The sequence below is a fragment of the Myotis lucifugus genome, unplaced genomic scaffold (assembly GCF_000147115.1).
Source record: "Myotis lucifugus unplaced genomic scaffold, Myoluc2.0 scaffold_36, whole genome shotgun sequence".
Taxonomy (NCBI): Eukaryota; Metazoa; Chordata; class Mammalia; order Chiroptera; family Vespertilionidae; genus Myotis; species Myotis lucifugus.
The window spans coordinates 5,138,684-5,153,804 of NW_005871084.1; the positions used below are offsets into that span (position 1 = coordinate 5,138,684).

The 15,121-nt window shown below is 37.5% G+C and overlaps 1 protein-coding gene across 1 annotated transcript in view; it reads right to left on the reverse strand.

Moving 5' to 3' along the window:
- Positions 1-15,121, reverse strand: part of PIGN (phosphatidylinositol glycan anchor biosynthesis class N) — a 75,765-nt gene that overhangs the window by 27,891 nt on the left and 32,753 nt on the right. The window contains 10 exon segments of the mRNA XM_014454428.2: positions 845-947; positions 2,643-2,751; positions 5,357-5,465; positions 6,631-6,688; positions 6,691-6,721; positions 8,625-8,717; positions 8,820-8,919; positions 12,252-12,391; positions 13,365-13,547; positions 14,869-14,947. Of these exon segments, the coding sequence (XP_014309914.1) occupies positions 845-947; positions 2,643-2,751; positions 5,357-5,465; positions 6,631-6,688; positions 6,691-6,721; positions 8,625-8,717; positions 8,820-8,919; positions 12,252-12,391; positions 13,365-13,547; positions 14,869-14,947 (1,005 nt within the window).

Consider the following 15,121-nt stretch of genomic DNA (forward strand, 5'->3'; position numbering starts at 1 on the left):
TCTTGGACCCAAAATGCCTTTACAAAAATCATCTAATGTGGAAAGAATCCATTGACATCACAATGGTAAATCCCTAGGTTTAGTCTAATTGAAACCAGATCCTATATTTGGGCCAAACTATGAGTGGTGGTTATTCGATTTGCCTATATTTGACGTGTGTTATAATGTGCACATTTCTCATCCTCATAAGGATTTAAGTACGGATGAAATAAAATTCAAAAGCAAGTGGAGATTTTTCTTCTTCTAAGTAGATGGGAAGATACATGTCACTGTTTTCACTGAGTTCAAGAGAACGCTTCAGGACCTACCACAAATTAGACTGCTAGTATTTCTTTCTTCTGTAAAAAAATTTCAATCTTAAATAAAAATGCATTCTTTAACTTTTGGGAAAATATTCTAAAAGTCTTCTGAATCAAAAGGACTATTTGTACTGTGATGTATGTAACAGTAAAAATAAAATATTAAATTCAAAGAAGAATGAATAAATCAAAGCCTAAGTTAAAGTACATGAAAGAAATGCAACCAAAACTAAAATTCTTCTCAGTCATTGTTTGAGACTTAAAACACCTCCATAATCAATCGGAATTTTCTAATACTAAAATAAAACATTTTAGCCACTTCAGGAAATAAACAGAAAGACAATAGGTAATACTATGAAAACAATAAGAAAAAGAAAATTAAAGGTTATGGTTCAAGTCATATACAGTTCTTATTACAGAAAATACTTACAACTTATTCCTCAAGATTTTTATAACATTGTTCATTTCTAGAGGTTAAATGCTCATAGAGAAATGCCAACATTTAAAACTTGCTACTCTAAATGAAAATGTAAAAAAGTTTGTACCCTCTGCTTAGAAGGAGATAGGCTGACATCGATGAGACGAGTATACTAAACAACCGCTCCAAGAGGTTCCTGGGACTCAGCAGGGGCACCACGAAGGAGGAGGCTGCAATGAAACACGGGCGTGTCAGCAAGAGGCACATGACATGTGAGTTTAGAAGCACGAAATAATCTATAAACACATATGACCTTATTGTTTGTGTGACCTTTACAATGAGGCTATATTTGCCCTAATCATTTCAGTGAGAAGTTTGAAACTTCATATTTCTAATTAAATTATATCTTATTGTTTTAACCAACTTTTGGCTCAGATTTTCTCAATTTATAGTCAGCTTCACTCACTGTAATATTAACCCTTGAATGAATAACTTATGTTCTATAAATAATAAAATATATTATTCAAGATTCAGCAACTCTTCTCCTAATTAGGCATTTAGTGCAAAAGACCACTTACTCCCCCTCCTCCTTCAAGTTTTCCCACTGCAAAATATTCATTGAGAGTTGTAGTGTGCTCCTTCAGAAATTATAGAGAGGAGAAAGGACTTCACTGTATATGAGAGAGTAATCTTTCCCCATAGCATAAGAAAGCAATTACTTCAATGGGAGGACAGATAAAAAGAGAAGGGGAATGGAAATGTACATAACTTTGTAATCCCTCTAGTTAGGATGGCGATATGCCTGGAGTTCAATACTCCAGAGTATGGAGAGAGATGACCTGCGATAGAACCCTGGCAGAAACACTTATTAAGTGTTAACCATGGGACATGTGAGCAGAATTTCCATCTGTCAAGTAGAGATAAAATAAAAAGTTGTGAGGTTTGAATACAATTCACCTGTAAAACACTCCCTGAGCATAGTGTCTTGGATACAGTAGGTGCTTAATAACTGTTAGCTGCTATTGTTATCACTAGTCAATATGTACTGAGTTCAAAGCCAAGTCACTGCAAAATTTAAGACCATGCAAGTTATATTTATAATACTTTTGGATAAATAGCTTCTAATTTTTTTTAGATATGTGGTTCTAATAAGGTTATCATTACCTGATACATATTTTAAGAAGGGAGGATTCTTAAGAGTGCTGAGAGCCTTTTGGTAAATGCAGTAGGAGGGTTAAAGCTAGAAAATCATTTTGAAGCCATCATGACAAAGACTATATGAGGAAAAACTTATGAATTGCATGCTAAATCTAGGGAGAAATTTTGATGACAAGGATATTTGATGGTCTCAGAGTGTCACAGATGCCTTATTATTCATAAGGGAGGGGGAAACCATAAAAGATACTGTTTTTTTCTTCTGGCTGCACTTAGGTTTTTATCAGATATGAATAAATATACAGCCTTATTATCATGTCATAAATAGTCTATCAAGTAATTCTTATATATATATATATATATATTTTATTGATTTTTTACAGAGAGGAAGGGAGAGGGATAGAGAGTTAGAAACATCGATGAGAGAGAAACATCGATCAACTGCCTCCTGCACACCCCCTACTGGGGATGTGCCCGCAACCCAGGTACATGCCCTTGACCGGAATCGAACCTGGGACCCTTGAGTCCGCAGGCCAACGCTCTATCCACTGAGCCAAACCGGTTAGGGCAAGTAATTGTTGTTAATACATGAATGTTCATAAAAGTTCTAATTTTCTTTGTCAAATGCCAATAAGCAATAAAAATAATAGCTGGTTATTATTATTGTCCTGCAACAAAATTATGTTTTTTAGTAATAATATAGATGCAAATTGACCATTTTAAACTATGATGATGTAAAATTACCTCATGTAGTTTGATTGACCTCTTACCTAATATTATCCAGCTAACCACCTGATTAATAAGAGGAAGTCCTTGTTTCTTAAGAAGGCTATTATGGGTGCTATACACAGCCCACATGGAAAGCACTGTGCTCAGCATCTGAAAACAAATAAAACACATGGAAATAAAGAGAAGGTGGTGAGAGACTAATTTATATAAGAACACTTCACAAAGTGCTTGAATAAGTGGAATCTGGCCAAACTGCTACGGAAATTGGACCAGGTCACCTTCTTGTGGCCAGGCCTGAGTTAGAACTCTTGCACTAAGCAAAGGTCATCCTTGACAAGCATGCGATGAGGCATTTTACACCTGCAAGAGTATTTTGGCATACATTATCACACTCTTTCTACCTAGAAGTATTCATTATTAACCTTGAAGTTCACCTAAATCATGGAAATGCAGAGGGTGAAGTGCATAGAGTTTAGTGTAGGTGGTTGTGTCTCCCACCTCTGGCTCTTACCCATAGTCCTATCCACTTATTCATTCAACACGTACTTGTGGCCTGAGTATTCACTTGTTACTGGGACTATAAGGAGGACAATATTATTCAGGGAATAAACATAAACTAGTTGGTAAACTACAGCTTAGAGGCCTGAGGCCTGTGTTTAGAAATACTATATTATTGGATCACAGTCATTCCCATTCATTTACGTGTTTCCTATAGCTCCCTTTGCACTGTAGAGGTAGAGATGAAAATTTACAACAGACTCTCCATGGCCCTAAAGCCTAAAATCTTCACAATCTGGCTCTTTAGAGAAATGTTTTCTGACACCTGAACTAGTGGACCAATTGCTACTATAAGAAGTTATCAGCTAATTTATGGCTGTGGACAAAGTAAATGCTCTTAGAGATCAGATTAGCATCCTCACCACCAAATCCTAGATCTATATTTAAGTTACTTATATTTTTAGTGAAGGAAGAACAACAAAAGTGTTATCAATGAAGCTATGACACAATCCTAGGATCCTTTCAATTCTAAGACATTTTTTTCATTTCAGATACGTAGCTTGGAATCAATGAAAAATATGGCAAACAGTTCAGGAATTGATGCAAATTAGTAAAGTTAATGTAAAGAGGAATTTTGTAACATTTACCTTATTCTTAGGAAAGACTTATGAATGGATGCTAAATCTAGGGAGAAATTTTGATGAGAAAGAATTTCTAACAAAGTCTGTTACAATTTCCACGTGATAGTCTTTGCTCCTCTAGAGTAAGATTCAGAAACATTCACTTCTGCCAAAGTACTCAGTATTACTGGTGAATTCCGTCAAATCTGCTACGGGCTTTAGAGAAAAGCCAGTCAGTGTACTATTTAAAATGAAAGATACACTCCAATGGTTGATAGGAGCCTTGACAAAATGTTTCTTCTCTTATGTGTTCTCTGTTGTTGTTCAAGAATGACATCTTTGAAGGGTTGCATATATTTTTATTTCAGAGTGTTCTTGGAAATACTTTCCATCATCCCAGCTTTGTTCTGAGTACATTTTTTGAGCAGACTTATATGTTTTTTTTGGTCAGTGTTCTAGATGTATATTTTAATTTTTTTATTGTTTAAAAGGAAAAAAATGTGGTTTTCACTATCTACAAAAATGCTTCATTTTACAGAATGATATTATAATCTCTAATTTTCACAACACTATTAGATATTATCTCTACAGATTAAAAACAGACTAAAGTTCTATTACTGAAAATCACACATGCAGAAAGCAACGTAACTGAAAATTAACTCAATTTTGAAACATCAAGTTCATAGTTCTTTATACCACACCAATGCCACCAACCAAGGTGAAGTTTATTTTCTCCTAGGGTGTCCACTGAAGCCTTAAATTGTCTATCCTATATAATAATCCTATCTAATAAAAGAGTAATAAGCAAATTGACCATCACTCCAACACACAGGATGGCCATCCCCAAGTGGACACAAGATGGCCGGCACAAGATGGCCAGCTTGGAAGGGCAGTTGGGAGCGACCAGGCCTGAAAGGGAGGGGAGTTGGAGGGGACCAGGCCGGCAGGGAAGGGCAGTTAGGGGCAATCGGGCTGGCAGGGGAGGGAAGTTAGGGGTGACTGGGCCAGCAGGGGAGGGCAGTTGGGGGCGACCAGGCCTGCAGGGGAGCAATTAGGCATCGATCAGGCTGGCAGGACAGTGGTTAGGGGGTGATCAGGCTGGCAGGACAGTGGTTAGGGGGTGATCAGGCTGGCAGGCAGAAGCGGTTAGGGGCAATCAGGCAGGCGAGCAGTTGGGAACCAGCAGTCCTGGATTGTGAGAGGGATCCCAGATTGGAGAGGGTGCAGGCTGGGCTGAGGGACACACACCACCCCCGTGCATGAATTTCATGCACCGGGCCTCTAGTTCTTCATATAAGCATACTCAGAGGCTGCCTTCACTTCAAATGAGGACAAGAATCTCAGTCTAGAGGAGGCCTTTTCAGGTCAACTTTTTGGTCAGTACAGATGCTTCTTATGTCTCCTTAACCTGCTCTCGGGCATCTCTGAGCTGACTTCTGTTGACCTCTTTGTTATTTCACACCTTTTAGAAAATGTATTTCCATGTGATTACTTAAACAGAAAACTCTCTTCTTAGCTGGTAGGTATTGGATAACTTAACCATGATGACATCTTAAGAGCAACGTAATTAAACACAACTGTAAGATACTTTTTGGTATATCATTAGTAATAAGACAGTGTGACAATCTGTAACTAACCTGTAATAGATGTAACAATAGCTTGTCATTTACAAAACTATCTTTTGTTTTTATGAGAGATGTTACAACAAACAGGGACAGCAGAAGGACCAGCAGGCCTGCACCCATTCTGTTTGAAAACACAATTCACAATTTCAAATTTTCTTAAGATGCTGACTGAACACAGAGCATATGAAAATATTAGACATTCTAGTGTGACCCTTTAATACAGTTCCTCATGTTGTGGTGACCCCCAATCATAAAATTATTTTCGTTGCTTATTTGTAATTTTGCTACTGTTATGAATTGCAATGTAAATATCTGATAGGCAGGATGTATTTTCATTTTTCTTGACCCACAGGTTGAGAAACACTGTATGGAGAACATCTGAGTCATTTGGTTTAATCAAGATGAAGTAGCAAAATAGATACACATACTTTAAAATTAACACATACTTAAAAATATTGTTTAGTTAACTTTCCCTCAATTAAAAAAGACATACTCTCATCTATTAAAGATTAGGTTAAAATGCTAAAAATATTATTTATACAGAGTTCTAAAGAAAGTAACAAAGATGATTATATAATTAGAAAAGAGAGGAAATGTTACATAAAATAATGATTATTTAGCTTGTCAAGCACATGCATAAATACACACACACACACAGCCAATAGATTACTTGATACTAATTTAAAAGTAAAGTTAAAAGCAAAGGTAACCAATTATTTCATGGATTTATTTAGGACATATAGAAAATAAATAAATATAGTAGTAGCATGGAGAATTCAAGAAAGGTATATAGAATTTTCTAACAGTCAAAGAGATTAAAATGAGAAAGTTGTCAAAGTATAGCTTCTTTCCATGGAGATCTGTACATTCAGATTAGAATAGGAATTTAATTTTTTTAAGACTTAAAGTGTGGACATGCTCATAAGCAAAGACAGAGATGACATCAATGGCTTTTAAACCTTTTTGTTTTGGCAAGAGAAGACTTTTTCATTGATACAAAGATACAGAAAGCTTCTGAACTTTTTGGGGGATGGGATGGAAATGGGGGGAGTGGTATTTTAAGTTATGAGTGGTATTTTAAGTTATCAGTGTTTGGTACAATGTCATTCTTGTGAAGGCCCAAAGGCAGCCCAGGGAGCTTCAATGACTCCTAGAGTCATTAATATTTTAACATCTAGTTTGTTTGTGTAATTTTAAACTTATGATCAAGATTAGGTTCATATTTCATAGTGTTAAGAAAAATAATTGTATTGGAAAGAAAGTAAGTTAAAAAATATTGTTCATACACTAGAAAGATATCTGGCTTTCGTCCTACAACAGGCATCAGTGGGAACACCGCCAGAGCAAACAGAAGAAAATCCAACTCAGTGAGATGCTCTAAAACAATTAAAAAAAGTTATTTTTAGGCAAATATGGTAGAAAAAACAGTCTTCAATATTTCACAGACTATATGGCTGTGAATCAAAGAGAAAATTCAAAGCCTTATATCTGTTTACAAAGTAATGGAGTTACTGTCTGTAAAGTTTCAGTTATGTAATAGGTAGTATATAGGTATAATATGAGTATCCTATCTAATAATAGACAAATATGGTAATTGACCGTACCTTCGCTACGCCTCCTATTGGCTAATCAGCATGATATGCAAATTAACTGCCAACAAAGATGGTGGCTAATTTGCATATACTGGCTGGGAGCGAAGACTGAAGACACTGTAGAAGGAAGCCAAGCAACGGAGATGAGGTAGCGGAGATGGGCGGGAGAGAAGCGGCAGAGACGGGCAGGGTAGGAACTGCAGAGACGGGTGGGGTAGGAGCCGCAGAGAAGAGCGGGGTAGGAGCCGCAGAGACGGGAGCGAAGCCCTATTCTTGCAGGAATCCTCCTGCAACGGGCCTCTAGTTATCTCATAATTCTCACAATAAGCTGGGAGATAGGTTATATTATTCACAGAGTTTCAGATAGGAAACTGACCTCAGAAATGTTAAAGTATAAGTAGTATCAACCTATGATTAGTAAATGAAACAGACAGGACTTTAACCTGGGCCTGAAATTTCAAGGCAAGTGCTTCCTTCAATTTACATTATACTGTATATTGATTATATCTGTAAGCCATTTGGCCAGCAATCATAATCAAATGATTGAGCCCAGGAGGGAAATGAGCAAAAACACCTTTGTAATTAGATTATGACAAAAATGATCAAGAATCCCATTGAGGAATTTTACTAGTTCTTAGAGGCTGGAAAGAAGATATTTCTATCTTCTTACTATCTCCATAAAAAAGTAGCAAAAATGGCCCTCGCTGGTTTGGCTCAGTGGATAGAGCAGGCTGAAGGGTCCCGGATTCCATTCCGGTCAAGGGCACGTGCCTGAGTTGTGGGCTTGATCCCCAGTAGGGGGCGTGCAGGAGACAGCCAATCAATGATTCTCTCTCATCATTGATGTATCTATCTCTCTCTCCCTCTCCCTTCCTCTCTGAAATCAATAAAAATATATACAGTATATATAAAAGTATCATTTTAGCCATTTGGTTTGGCTCAGTGGATAGAGCGTCAGCCTATGGACCAAAAGGTCCTGGGTTCCAACCTGGTCAAGAGCATGTACCTCGGTTGCAGGCTCCTCCCTGGCCCAGGCCCTGTGTTTCTCTCAGGTTGATATTTATGCCTTTTCCTCTCTCTCTCTCTCTAAAAAAAAAAAAAAAAAAAAAAAAAAAAAAAAAAATCAATGGAAAAATACCCTCGGGTGAGGATTACAAAAAAAAAGGTATCAAAATAGAAATGAGCGTATTTCTTGTAGAAGCACATTATAATTCTCTATTCTCTATCTAGTTGAAGGAAGAAACTTAGGAATAATTATATTTTAAAATAATCCATCATGAACATATGCTTCTCCAGAAAAGAATGGAGGTGGCACAGGGCTGGGAGGGAGGTGACAGCTGTGATCTGAGTTCAGAGAGCAATCGTCTAGCCGTTCCTCTGGGAAGTTCCTCGGCTACTCCATCATTCAGATACTTGGGGCTAAAGCAATCTAGCAAGCACTTCAAAGAAGGACACAGCTCCTCTGCTCCTTGAGTATTTCAGTCGTCATATGACAGGCTCATTTTGATATGAAAATCTATGCAATCACTGAAACCTTAAAGCAACCTCCATCCTCCAGTCAAAAGGACCAGACTTTTCATGTAGAAACATGTTCCACCCTTTTCTTTAAAAATGAACAGTTCCCCAAGTTAAACACATGTCAAACCCAGTAACTACTAACTGTCCAGTGTCAAAAAGAGTACGTATACCTTTGCTCGTGTCCACAGCTGAGTGGTAAATGGCCAACCCGCAAATACAATAAGTCCAGCAGTAAGCATATAGCGGTAGAAAAAACTGAGAACCTAGTAACACGTTCCAAAAAAGAAATAAAAAGTGAGGTCATTTTAAAGCAGTTACATAAATGTGAAAGAGATGACTATGCTGTAATGTGGTAAATTACTTACTAATACTTCAATTCCCAAGGCAAGTGCTAACAGGTATCCAACAAAATGACGCGAGGGGAAGGTCAACAGTGACGTGACAAGGTCTTGAATAACTTGGTATCTGTTTAGCAAGATTTTTTATAAAAAGATTATCTATATTGAATTGAAAATTAGGCCATATTTAGTAAAAAATAAAAACTTTGTACAAAGCTATAAATCAGGAAATATGTAATTCACAAATTATTTTAAAATGAAGAGAATCTCTAATAGATTTGTTTCAATGGCTTTACTGACCTAAATCTTTTTTTGAAACCTAGAAGTATTTCAGTAAAAATTGTAATTTCTGGGTTAATTTGATAATGATCACAAAAAATTGCTTGTTTTAAAAAATATTGTGACAATAAATGAGTCTTATTTGATCATAGTTTAACCATACCCATCTATAATAATAAAAGCATAAAATGCTAATTAGACTGGACAGCCGAACGACCTTCTGAATGTCCTTCCAGATGACCTTCCAGACAAAGCCAGGGCTGCAAGGGCCAAGGCAAGCCGCTGCAGCTGCGAGGGCCGAGCCCCTGGCACGAATTTCATGCATCGGGCCTCTAGACCAGTGGTCGGCAAACTGCGGCTCGGCAAACCACGGCTCGTGAGCCACATGCGGCTCTTTGGCCCCTTGCGTGTGGCTCTTCCACAAAATACCACGTGTGGGCGCACACATACAGTGCGATTGAAACTTCGTGGCCCATGCGCAGAAGTTGGTATCTTGTGGAAGAGCCACACTCAAGGGGCCAAAGAGCCACATGTGGCTCACGAGCCGCGGTTTGCCGACCATGGCTCTAGACTATATAATAAAAGCCTAAGCAACCATTATGGTGGAACGACCAGAATGACCGGTTGCTGTGATGCGCACTGACCACCAGGAGGCAGACGCTCAATGCAGGAGCTGCCCCCTGGTGGTCAGTGTGCTCCCACAGGGGGAGTGCCTCTCAGCTAGAAGCTGGGTTCACGGCTGGCGAGTGCAGTGGTGGTGACGGGAGCCTCTCCCGCCTCTGTGGCAGCACTAAGGAGCTGCGAGCAGGTGGGTAGTAAAGAGCGAGGGATCCCAGATTGCAAGAGGGATGTCCGCCTGCCAGCTTAGGCCCCGGCAGGATTGGGCCTAAGCCATCAGGTGGACATCCCCTGAGGGGTCCTGGACTGAGAGAGGGCGCAGGCCAGGCTGAGGGGACCCCCACCCCCTCAAGTGCATGGATTTCGTGCACTGGGCCTCTAGTGTTTATATAATTACAGATATAATATCAGAAATAAAATACAGTGAACCCAAGTGAATAAAAACTGGAAAATAATTTTTAATTCACTAAGGTTAATCTTATTTTGAAATCTCAACTGTCTTAATGAAATAAAGGTAGGTTTTTCTTATCTAGTTAGAGTAAATCTTAATTGTACTTTTTACTGAGATAAATAACCTTTTCCAAACCCATTTTAAGATGTCACTAATTATATAGTAATTATAATTAAATATTAATTCATAGCCATTTAAAATGTATTATATACTTGAGTACTTTTTGATATTTAATTACTGGAAATTTTTTTTAGCATTTGTAGTGCATTATTAAGTAATTACAAAATGTCAGTATCACTTGATTTATGACCTTTTTGCTGATTTAAAACAAGGGCTACATAATGTTATCAAAACTATTAAGATGCCAAGTAGGAAAAAAAAGGCTAACACCAGGCAAAAGAAGAATGTTTCTTTTGTTCATAACAGTGAATAAGCACAGAGAGACAAGAGATGATTTTATAAAATCATCTGGAAGATTTTTTTCTAGTGTCATTTACTCTTTAAAAATTTTTAGAACAAAAGGTTTTACCCTTGCAAAACCCCTTGGGGTTTGGGAGTAAAACAGAATTTTCTGCAAGGTTAAAACCGTTCATTCTAAAAATTTTAAAAGAGTAAATGACACTAGAAAAAAAATCTGAGTTACATATGTATATCCAGCAACCCCATTTCTTTCAAATGAAGTAGTAACAGTATATTCTTTTGTCAGTGTCATTTTGCCTTATATTTTAAAATGTTGACATTTTAAACTTAATTTTTATTGACTATTGACTTAAGATAGAGAGAAAGGGAGAGGGAGAGAGAAACATTCATCGGTTGCCCTCTGTACATGCCTCCGACTGGGGATAAAATGCTCAACCTGGGTATGTGCCCATATGGGAAACAAACCCGAGACCCTTCAGTGCACAGGACGAACTCCAACCAACTGAGCCACACTGGCCAGGGCTAATTTTTATATTTTCAACATTTTAATATTTTTAATACTAAATGTTTTTAAAGGATGGAAGAGGTGGTCAAAGCGGGAGTTAACAAAAATTAGAACAAGAATACACATTGTGTCAGGACAGACATGCTGGCTAACCCTGAAAATACTCTTATTCTGGGCTCTCATTCCCTGCTCAGCTTGTGGGGTCTGGTTTGCTCTGAGGATGCTTAGATGCCTGATACTAAGTTTAAATTCTAGGTTATTGTGCATATATAGATGTCAACAAACTCTGAGGCCTGTGAACATAAACCAGACTAACGTATTAGTGGTTTTATTTTAAAGGACTTGAAACTTGCCCGAGCTCTGATGTTTTCTACAATATAAGAACCCATTTAAGTATAACTTGTGAGGAGGCATTTTAGAACCACAGCATATGCGAATAATATCCACTAATCTTGTATGCACACTTTAATAGATTTTATTTAATTACAAAGTTTCATTGATCCAGCTTTACTTGATAGCTAAGAAAGGAGAGGCAAAATGCATAGGAAAAAAAGTGCAAATTTTTTTTATGAAACATGAAGAGACACTAGAAATTGAGATATACAAGACAAGTTCAAAGTATGGGTTACTCCAGGCATAGCATAGTCAACATAGTACAGTCATTTTATTTTTACTCCATATTTTTTTCATAAAAGATACACAAAGAAGGCAACAAGGACAATGCTTCCCTAAGGCAATAAAGATGAAGAAGAAAAAGAAAGAAAGAAAGAAAGAAAGAAAGAAAGAAAGAAAGAAAGAAAGAAAGAAAGAAAGAAAGAAAGAAAGGCAGCCCGCCCTAGCCAGGTAGCTAAGTTGGTTGGAACATTGTCCCAACACGCCAAGGTTGTAGGTTCGATCCCTGATCAGAGCACATAAAAGAATCAACCAATGAATTATAAATAAGTGGAACAACACCACAATATTTCTCTCTCCTCCCTTCCTCTCTAAAATTAATTTTTTAAAAAGGTAATACAAAAAGAATACTTATATGGAACATTTATGCTGTCATAAATGAAGTGAGAGGGTTTGGAGATTTGAGAGTATTATAAATATGGTTGATGACTATGCTACAGAAATCTAATGCATTTTAAATACAGATTTATCTGACAGTGAAGTGAAAAACAAGACAGCAAGATATGTTACTTACTCTCTTAGAACTGCATACCATATAGGCACTGGCAACAAGCAATACACATAATAAGTCCAGGGACAGGCTTGAATCAGCAGAAAAAATGCCATTAAAATGCCAATAGTCACAAAACTACACAGCAGGAGATGGCTTGGTTTCTGAAAATCAAACAAAACATTGAAACACTTCCAAACTCATGCTAACTGATTGATAGGTTTTTAAGAGATTTTATAAAGTGAAGAAAATGTATTTCTTTCAATGGTTTTACAACTAGATGATTAATCTAAGAAATGCATTTTTCTGTCCTTGGAGAAGCCCAGTACAGAAGAAAAAGCTGGATAGCATGGAATGGGTGCAATAAGGCAATTCTCAGTTTAAAAGTGACTATGTTCCTAATGTTTGTTTGCAAATAAGTCACTCAGAACTCAGACATATTTCTCCTTACTAATAATTTAATAAATGTTGACTGAGTTCTGTGACTAGCTCATAAAAGCCCATTTAATCCACAATAAACTGTGGGACCTAATCTTTATTTGGAAAGATGCTCCTATCTATTCAAATTCCAACTTGACATGCTGTTCACGCTTCTCTCTCCATTGCCCATCCACAGTGGGTTCATTCAGTCATATCTCCATTCCAACCACCTGCCAAACAAGGAGCTCCTCAATGTAAAGTCACCATGGATGGCCCATGGGTGTTATCACTTGCTCACTGTATGACTATGAGTATGAGCAAAGTACAAAACTTTTCCAAGACTTAATTTCACCCCATCTATAAAATGGGAACAATAATTCCATATCTACTTATCAAGGTTGGTAATGCTTAAATAAGATTGTGTAAAGAGCTTAACAAAATGCCCAGTTTGTAAACTCAATCCCCAGTGTGGGCACATGCAAGAGGCAGCTGGTCAATGATTCTCTCTCATCATTGATGTTTCTATCTCTCTCTCCCTCTCCCTTCCTCTTTGAAATCAATAAAAATATATTTAAAAAATAAATAAAAGACAAGAGTTAGCTTAGCACAATTTACACAATGTATGAACTCATTATAGTTGCGTTTATTCAGTTTCTTTGCTCAGTGTTGGTGATTTTACACCAACATCTAAATTGTCATGATATTTTCTAAACATACCTTAACTTCTTTACTAACACCTCTGGTAAGGCTGGAATGAGATTTGATAATCAACAAAGAAGCATAAGATGCCCATCCCACAAAACCAAGCAGAACATTGATGCCCAGAAAGAATCTGTCATAAGTGTGATAATAGGTCAATCCTTCCAATGAGAGATGAATCAGCTCCATGCAAAGGAAGACCTAGGGAGAGAGAAAAATGTAACATGCCACATGGGATGAATATAAAACCTAAGTTTCAAAGGAAGAAAAATTACTAAAATCAGAGTAACTATAGACAATCAAAAATAGATTTTAATTGTTCAAGGATCTTTTTGCAAAGTACAAGAAAAATTCTTGAATAAAATGAATTTTTAAATATTGATAAGAGCACCTTACCAGGTAAATGTGTAGAGATTTAAAATGTTTCATTTTGTAGAAATTATTTTCAGATGACAGATTAAAGAAAGAAATAAAGGCTCTCTAATATAGGTCCCAAATAATGAACATGCCCACCTGCATATTATTTTTTATTTTCTCAGATTACCAAAATCAGTCATAAAACATCATTAAAATAAGATGAATATTTCAGAGGAGAAAAATAAGCACTAGATATGCATGGTATTACATAGGCAATTTTAGAAACTGAAAATAGAATTCTTTCCTACTTTAAAACTATATGACCATTTAACAAAGAGAAAATTAATGAAAAGCATAGTGTAGTAGGAGCTGGGAGAAGTCAGAGCTTCTATATGAATCAGTAGACTTCTGATAATGTGTTGATAATTCTAAATGTACAAATATATGACATTCTAAAATGCTATGCATAAGTAAGGTGACAGAAACTTGGATTATACGTTTTCATTATAGAAAATAGCAACTGTTCATTTCCAATGCTAACCCCAAAACATCTACCCATAATTCCATCTGAAGTAAGAGAAGTATGTCCAGGGCTAAAGCAGCTACTTAAGAAAGTCAGCCTTTCCTTGAGGGTTCAGGAAAGCTCCCTGGCCTGCCCACCTTGCTCTCCATTGCCACACTGTGCCCTTCTCCACACCCAAAGTGGTGATTAGCTATTTATATATACACTAGAGGCCCGGTACACGAATTCGTGCACTGGTGGGGTCCCTCATCCTGGCCTGAGCCCTCTTGCAATCTGGGACCCCTCGGGGGATGTCGGACTGCCAGTTTCGACAACCCCTGAGGGATGTAGTAGTGTGTGAAGCGGCAAATGGCCGGGGAGGAGCCCAAGCCCGGGCTGGGCCAGCCGCTGCACCACTCCTGCTCAGTAGCACTGCCGTGGAGGCAGGAGAGGCTTGTGCTGCTGCAGCTGTACTTGCCAGCCCTGAGCCCAGCATCTGGTGCCCATTGGTCAGCTGAGTGGTGCTCCCGCTGTGGGAGCACACTGACCATAAGGGGGCATCCCACGTTGAGCATCTGCCCCCTGGTGGTCAGTGCGCATCATAGCGACTGGTCTTTTGGTCGTTCAGGCTTTTATATATATATAGAAGGCCTGCATACTTACTGCTTCATCATAATTTTCCTGTTTTATATAAGATCTTGCTTTTCTTAAAATGTCAAGCTGTTTAGAATCAGAAAGCAACCTGCAAGAGAAAAAAAAAAAGGTTAGGTTTAAAATGTTTCTTCATTTCAATTATATTTTTTCTTTTTCTTTTCATTTCTTGCTTAGATGAAAATTAAAGGATGGTGAAAATTGAGAAAATAAAAAAAGAAAGGAAGACATTAACCTTGAGCTAAATTGTATTATTACAGGTTAT